At 34.8% G+C, this 8587-nt stretch overlaps 3 protein-coding genes across 3 annotated transcripts; all 3 read left to right on the top strand.

Moving 5' to 3' along the window:
• The first annotated feature begins 945 nt into the window (after positions 1–945).
• LOC141686443 (ubiquitin C-terminal hydrolase 12-like) lies at positions 946–2475 on the top strand. The gene is made up of 3 exons (XM_074491478.1): positions 946–1181; positions 1691–1845; positions 2330–2475. The coding sequence occupies exons 1-3, from the start codon at positions 946–948 to the stop codon at positions 2473–2475; spliced, it is 537 nt and encodes a 178-aa protein (XP_074347579.1).
• Positions 2476–2901: 426 nt separating this feature from the next.
• On the top strand, positions 2902–4617 carry LOC141686853 (uncharacterized). Its single transcript, XM_074491946.1, has 2 exons — positions 2902–3982; positions 4303–4617. The coding sequence occupies exons 1-2, from the start codon at positions 2956–2958 to the stop codon at positions 4338–4340; spliced, it is 1065 nt and encodes a 354-aa protein (XP_074348047.1). The 5' UTR covers positions 2902–2955; the 3' UTR covers positions 4341–4617.
• Positions 4618–5796: 1179 nt separating this feature from the next.
• Positions 5797–6195, top strand: LOC141686444 (putative mitochondrial protein AtMg00820). The gene has a single exon (XM_074491479.1). The coding sequence runs from the start codon at positions 5797–5799 to the stop codon at positions 6193–6195; it is 399 nt and encodes a 132-aa protein (XP_074347580.1).
• Positions 6196–8587: the final 2392 nt, after the last annotated feature.

An 8587-nucleotide genomic window follows, 5' to 3' on the forward strand; every position in this document is an offset into this window, starting at 1 on the left:
CAGACGGACTCCGTTCTGGTTGGGAGGCTTATGTAACTTACCAAATGTTTGTGTATAATCACCACAAGGATAAATACTTGACTATACAATGTATGTACAGTATCATGGTTGTCACGTCGATGAGTCGAGGCGAGTTGACGGACCTCCCGCTAGTCGACTAGTCATTGACTAGTCGTAGACTAGTCGACAAAAAATAATATATTATTATAAATTAAAAATATAATATAAATATATATCCACACACACAAATGTGATATATTATGTATTTTAGATTTCTAAATTCTAGGTTCAAAGTTCCAACTCCTTCCACACTGTTTTATTTCAGAATCTAAGGAATTAAGAATCCAACACTTGGAGAGAATGATCAAAAAGCTAGAAGAGTTAATAAATGACAACAAAGAAAAGTACTTGCAATCATCTAACAATTTAGTACAACAAAGAAAAGTATTTGCAGTCATGTAAAATATGTAACAATGAATCAATACCAATTGTCTGAACAAAAAAAATATTTACAATCATGTCAAATATGCAAAAAAAATTATGCAGATTTTTTTTTACACTGAGCAGCTCGACTAGTCGACCGCTTAGTCGACTAGTCGACCAGGCGACCGAAATATCAACATTTAGCTAGTCAACATCCAATGACCTGTTAGTCGACTAGTCGCCGCTTAGTCGACTAGTCGGCGACTAGTCGACCAACATGACAATCATGGCATGTATCCATATGTCGAACCATAACGATATAAATAAAGCCGAATCCATAACAAAAATGTACAAGTAAAGGATTATATATGGTTTTGGAATATGAACCAAACCAAATCAAAACCTACCAAATCCACTTTCTGCCACCTGCATATGTATGTGTGCATATGTGGTGTTAGATATGGGTTTCAAATTACCGTAATTATTTAAAATAAAATTGATATCATTTTGTGAATGAAAGTAATGCGTCTCATTTTGGACACTTTTAGTAGTGCAGAAAATGGATATCTTATTGATGATTCTTGTGTATTTAGCGTTGAAGTTTATAAAGTTATATACAACGGAAAAGGCGAGATTTTTAAGATGATCAAGGATCCTAAAGAAGTTTGTTTCAACTGGAAAATCCCCAAGTTCTCCAAAATTTGGAAAGACAGATTTGAATCCGAAGTATTTACTGCTGTTGATGGAGAATATAAATGGTTAGTTTGTCAGAGTTTCTTTATATCACAGGGGTGCTACAGTCTGAACATATATATTGTCATATAGTATCACTGAAACACAATGAAATTATAAAACAAACTGTTCTTTGCTAGGTGCATAAAAAATTATGGCTAGTTTTAAATTACATACTCCCTAGGTCCCACCGGATTGTTTACGTTACTTTTCGGCATGCTTTTCAATGCTCGTTTAAAGTATACTTTCATAATTTTTTTCTTTAAAAAATATTCTGAAAAATAGTTTCATGTTTAAACTTTTATTCAGAAAAAAAAATTAAAAAAAAAATATTATGAAACTATACTTTATTGAAGCCTCGAAATACGTGCAAACAATGTACGTAAACAACTCACCGGGACGGAGGGAGAAGTAGAATACTAGTTCTATCATTTTCACTTTTTCAGTTTTTCTGCAAGTCTGTAACCTGCGAACCTAGTTATTTTATTAAGGCTGTTTATATATTGACCATTATTTTCTACTGCTGGACTTGAAGGCGTTTTGTTCTTAATTTTGACGGAAATATCAAAAGTAAAAGCCTATGCTTGGATTTGAAGTTGGTTGCGAGTCCTCCAACCGTTAAGAGAGTATTGGCAGATTTCTCCCTGGTGGTAAAGAATCAAAAATACAACCATCATTGTTCATGGTCAGGTGAGTAAGAGTTTATGCTTACATGTCTAAAGAAAACTGCTTAATTTTCGAAGAAGAGACATGTAACATAGGGTTCGTTTGACGCGGAGCTTATAAGTCACTTATGACTTAGAAGTCCGTAACAGCTTATTTGTTGATCCAACTTATAAGCTGATAAATTGAATGTTAGTAATGACCTACTTTTCCTCAACTTATTTTGATTTTTCATTGATTTATTAATCTCAGTTTTAAAATATATATTTTTAAATATTGATCTAACTTCAAATTCGATAATTAAGATAATTATATTTAAAATATTTATTTTAGTTCATTTAAGAAAAAGAAATTCTGACTTTTAAGTAAAATTATCCAAACACTTATTTAAATTATAAATATTTTTATATTTATCACTTACTTATTCATTTTAAGTCATAAGTTACTTATTTTAAGATTTCTCAAACGGGCACATAGTTTTCCCTAATCTAATTTTTAAATCTCTTTTTAGGTGGAGACACGCTGTTTAGTACTACGGATTTAGACAGCGATTTGGTAGGTAAGGTCTGGGGTACCGATGAACTCATATTGTTGAGTAAGCTCAAAAGAGAGTCACAGGGCTTTATACTAAATAATACTTCCTCTGTTTCATTTTAATAGTCGCTTTACTATTCTGCACTCATTTCTAGGTACTTTGACCGTATAGTTAAAATAATAATTTTTAAAACTTTCTTTTCCTGAATAAAAATATATAACTTAAACTTTTATTTACAAAAATAAAATTTTAAAAATAATAATTTTTATTATGTGGTCAATGCATCTTAAGATGTGTGCATAAAAATAAAGAGATAAATAAAATGAAATAGAGGGAGTACTGTATTGTTGCGATTATTGGATTAATTGATATCGATTGATATTGTCAAAGATAGGACAAGATTGTAGGTATCTTAATTGATATTGTAGGTAGCTTGATTAATTGCATTAGCTTGATTATAGGTAGCTTGATTGTAAGGTGTCTGTAGTATATATATATATGAATTCATGTAAGGATAAAAAGTATGGTAAAATGAAATATATTTTCTCTTTTATAAACATGGTATCAGAGCCACAAAAAATCTTTTTCTGAAACCTTTAACCATGAGCACGTCAGATTCATCAATCATTCAACACGAAGATTCATCAACCATGAGCAAGTCAGATTCAAACCCTATCATTATTCAACATGAAGTTTCATCATTCAATGCAGGAATTGTATTGAATGAGACCAACTATGAACTATGGTCTCAAATGTTAGAGATGCAAATTGCTGAGAAAGAAAAGCTCTCTTTCATTCGTGACACATCAACGGTGCCTAAAGAGAAAGAAGATGGTTATGAAAAATGGTATTCAGACAATCAGAAGGTCAAAAGATGGTTATTGATGTCTATGTCACCGGAGATTATGAAGCGATACATTCGCTTACGCACCGCACGAGATATTTGGAAAGCTCTGTCTAAAGCCTTTTATGATGGAGCTGATGACTTACAAGTTTTTACCTTGAATCAGAGGGCTTTCTCCGCCAAACAAAATGGTAGATCGCTCTCTATATATTATGGGGAACTGGCTGAAATCTTTGGTGAGTTGGATCATCGTGATAAGGTGGTTATGGTAAATGAGAAAGATATTGCATCCTACCAAAAGTCGCTTCAGAGACAAAGGGTTCATATCTTTCTCGCTGGATTAGATGACAATTTTGAACAAGTGCGCGGTGAAATCTTGAGGAAGGATCATATCTCTGATTTAGAAGAGTGTTATGCTCTGGTCCGTCGCGAAGATGTTCGACGCGGGGTGATGAACGGACAATTGGAAAATGCTGAAGCTTCAGCCATGGTGATTCAGAACCGGTCTAATCAAAACTGGTATTCTCAATACCAACAAGACAAACAAAAAAACATCCATCCTAAGAATGCTAATGGTGGTGACAAATCATCATACAAATGCACCTATTGTAATCAAACAGGTCATACAAAGAATCGATGCTATGAACTTGTGGGATATCCTGAATGGTGGGATCATAACCGTGATTCCCGGAAGAAAATTTTTAAGAATGCCTCTACTGTTGCAATTACTGAAACAAAGACAGATGATGATCATAAAAAGCTCTTGGCATTGGCAGCAGCAGCAGGTAATGATGATAATTTTTTAAATATTTCTACACTTGTTTCTAATAGTGCATGGATAATTGATTCTGGTGCTACGGAACATATGACGTTTGATTCCAGACAAATTTCTCCTATTAAACCTTCCTCACAAAAATCTGTTACCACTGCTAATGGTAACTCAATTCCGATAATTGGGGAAGGATCCTTGTCTCTTACTAATACCTTGAATTTAGATTCTGTTTTGGTTGTTCCCTCTTTGAGTTATAATCTTTTATCAGTTTCTCAAATAACCATTTCCTTATCTTGTGTTATCATTTTTTGGCCTGACTTTTGTGTATTCAAGGACATCCGGACAAAGCAGACGATTGGTTGTGGTGTTAGGCGAGGGAAGCTGTATTACTTAGACTTGGTGCCCAAAAGTCTAGATAACTTGGGTCGAGCTTTAACAATTGATGGATCAAAGGATAAATCTGAGATATCTTTATGGCATCGACGTATGGGGCATGCTTCTTTTGGCTACATAAAGAAATTATTTCCTAGTTTATTTGTGAACTTTGATGTTTCTAGTTTTAAATGTGAAGTTTGTGAACTTGCAAAAAGTCATCGTACATCATTTCCATTAAATCTAAATAAAAGTCCAGTTCCTTCTATGATTATACATTTTGATGTCTGGGGACCATCTAAATTCCCTACTTTGGATGGATCATGTTGGTTTGTTACTTTTATTGATGATTGTACTAGGATGACTTGGGTATGTTTGATGAAATCCAAAAGCGAAGTAAATTTGTTATTCCAAAAATTTCATAAAATGATTTGTAGTTAGTACAATGCACATGTTCAGGTACTCCGGAGTGACAATGGAGGTGAATATCTGAGTTTTGAATTGAAGCAGTATTTAGAAGCCCATGGAATCACCCATCAGACTACTTGTCCTTATACACCCCAACAAAATGGGGTGGCAGAACGGAAAAATCGTCAATTATTGGAGGTTGTTCGTGCTTCATTAATAGAAGCACATATGCCTTTATCTTATTGGGGATATGCACTTAATTCTGCAGCATATTCGATCAATCGAGTACTGTCCAGCACTATTAATTTTCAAACACCATTCCAGTCTCTTACTGAAGCAGTTGTAGCTCCGGACATTCCAAACTTACCCCTTCATGTCTTTGGTTGTGTAGCATTTGTACACCTGCATCAACATCAACGCGATAAGTTGACACCTCGAGCTTTACGATGTGTTTTCTTAGGATATGCTGCTTATCAAAAGGGGTACCGATGTTATCATCCTCCAAGCAAACAAATGTTTGTTACATTGGATGTAGTCTTTCATGAAGACTCGATGTATTTTTATTCTGAGCCAGAACTTCAAGGGGGATACTTGGAAGAAGTTCAAGCTCTAGACTATGAGTTCCTCATCTCTATAGGAGGAGAATCCTATGAACCTTGTAACAATCTGAATGAAAATAAACCTGGTAACAATCTAAATGGAAATGAAATGGAACTTGGTAATGAGAATAATGGTGAATTGGATTTGAGTGGTATAAATGAAAACCATAATAGTGATGAAGTTGTGGAGCAGCCTTCATCCGAACCCATAGCATCACATGGAACTGATAGTGATGAACATGATGAAGATACAGAAGATAGAGTTGTGGAACAGTCTCCATCTGAATCTCTCGCACCACATGCAACTGATACACCAAACCAATCGCCTGTTACGGATAATCCTTCTATAGTATCTGAACCACCGAGAAAACAACCACCACCGCGTCAAACTAGAGGTATTCCCAGGCCCACATATGAACCTGAGCTATGAAGTAAAGTTAAATACCCAATGAGTCATTATGTGTCTAACCATCATTTGTCTAAATCAAATAAGTCATTTGTAAATCAATTATCTACTGTATCTATTCCTAACAGTGTGCAGGAAGCCTTAGTTGACCCAAGGTGGAAAGCTACCATGAATGAGGAGTTGAAAGCCTTGCAGAAGAATGAAACTTGGGAACTTGTTGATCGTCCTTTAGGTAAAAAAACAGTTGGATGTCGGTGGGTTTATACTGTGAAGCACAAAGCAGATGGTACAATTGAACATTTCAAAGCAAGACTAGTAGCTAAAGGGTACACCCAAACCTATGGAATTGATTATACAGATACGTTTGCACATGTAGCTAAAATCAACACAGTTCGAGTTTTATTATCTCTAGCTGCGAATCTGAATTGGTCATTGCAATAATTTGATGTAAAAAATGCTTTTTTACATGGTGAATTGTCTGAAGAAGTGTACATGGATTTGCCACCAGGATGCATGATACCTGAAGGGTTTCGTCGTAAAGTGTGTAAATTGAAAAAGGCATTGTACGGGCTAAAACAATCTCCGAGAGCATGGTTTGGAAGATTCACGAAGGCCATGAGGTCCTTTGGTTATCATCAGAGTAATTCGGATCATACTTTATTCTTAAAAAGGCAAAATGGTAAGATTACTGCCCTTATTGTTTATGTTGATGACATAGTGGTTACAGGAAATGATCCTGATGAAATGAAGGCGTTACAAAGCTACTTGTCAAGCGAATTTGAAATGAAAGACCTCGGTGACTTAAAATATCTTCTTGGGATCGAAATGTCTCGATCTGATAAAGGGATTTTCTTGTCTCAAAGAAAATATACTTTAGATTTGTTACAAGAAACTGGTATGTCAGCATGTCAACCAGCTGATACACCAGTAGAAGAAGGATTGAAGTTAAGTGATGAGACTGATCAGGTGCCGGTTGATAAAAAGAGATATCAAAGGCTCGTTGGAAGATTGATGTACTTAGCACACACTAGACCAGATCTTGCCTATGCATTGAGTATTGTTAGTCAATTTATGCATAATCCTGGAGAACAACATATGAATGCAGTTATGCGTATTCTAAGGTATCTGAAGTCTGCTCCTGGAAAGGGCATTTTGTTCACAAAAAATGTTGATTGTAAAAGTGTACATGCATATAGTGATGTTGACTGGGCTGGAGCGATAGATGACATACGATCTACTTCGGGATATTTCACCTTTGTAGGTGGTAATCTCGTTACATGGAGAAGCAAGAAGCAGAATGTTGTAGCACGTTCAAGCGCAGAGGCTGAATTTAGAGGTATGACACTTGGAATATGTGAAGTGTTGTGGCTAAGACTTCTCTTGAGGGATTTGGGTTATCTGCCTACGCAATCGATTAGACTTTATTGTGACAATAAAGCAGCTCGTGATATTGCTCATAATCCAGTATAACATGATTGAACAAAACATGTGGAGCTAGACAGATTCTTTATTAAGGAAAAATTGGATGAGGAAATTATCGAGTTACCTAAGATTCGTTCCGAAGATCAGTTGGCAGATATTCTAACAAAAGCTGTTTCAAGTCGAGTGTTCTTAAAGTTTTTGGACAAGTTGGGCATGTGTGACATCTATGCACCAACTTGAGGGGAAGTGTTGCGATTATGGAATTAATTGATATTGATTGATATTGTCAAAGATAGGACAAGATTGTAGGTATCTTAATTGATATTGTAGGTAGCTTGATTGATTGCATTAGCTTGATTATAGGTATCTTGATTGTAAGGTGTCTGTAGTATATATATGGATTCATGTAAGGATAAAAAGTATGGTAAAATGAAATATATTTTCTCTTTTGTAAACATGTACTTCTACAAGCAAAGGTCGAGATAAAGGCGGAAATCAGAAATTTCTCTTAAAACATCTGGATTTTTATCCAAGTAGTTGTTTCAATATGAAAAAATGACAAAAATAGCCGATTTTTGAAAAAATTTAACAAAAATAGTCATTCTAAAAAAAGTGGCCAATTTTGGCCGATTGAATACTTCACTGTCAGTTGGGTATCCCAATTTATATAAGATACTCCACTGGTAGTTGGGTATTTCATATATGGGATACTCCACTGCCAGTTGGGTATCTTGTATAAAGTGGATACTCCAGTGACAGTTGGATATCCAATCGGCTAAAGTAGGCCAACTTTTCAGAATTATTTTTGTCAATTTTGAATAAAAATAGGCTAAATTTGTCCTTCACCCTTTCAACATAATCTGAGGATTATAGTTTTTTTGTGTTATTGTTAAATATCTACGGTCGAAAATTTTGTTGTACTACATAACGGGTTTTATATAGATATCATGTTTTATATGAACTTGTTGGAAGAGAACAAAATTTTCAAAATACTTTTTCTGGTAGGTTCTAGTCAGGAACTGTCGTTTAATTAGACAATGACTGTTCACATCTTCTTACTGATCACACAATATTGGCTAAAGGGGTCAAGGAGATCCTTTAGGATTTCACATTTGTGGAAGTTCAAAATATAATGCCAGAAATTCATAAATGAGATGTTTAATCATTGGCACTTTAGTGAGACAGTTACTTGTACCACATGCAATTCTAATAGGAGAAGTAATTACTTGAGAATTTCTCCCATTTTTTACCGAGGAAAGTAATACTCCTCCGTTCCAACCAATTCTTTATATTTGGTTTGGACACGGAAATTAAAAAATATGTATAAAGTAGTGAAAAAAAAAAAGAAAAATGGGTGAAGTGGTGGGACACATTAATTTTTAATGTATAAAAGGGAGATAGTGAAGTAAAA

Source organism: Apium graveolens, chromosome 9, assembly GCF_009905375.1.
Source record: "Apium graveolens cultivar Ventura chromosome 9, ASM990537v1, whole genome shotgun sequence".
Classification (NCBI taxonomy): Eukaryota; Viridiplantae; Streptophyta; class Magnoliopsida; order Apiales; family Apiaceae; genus Apium; species Apium graveolens.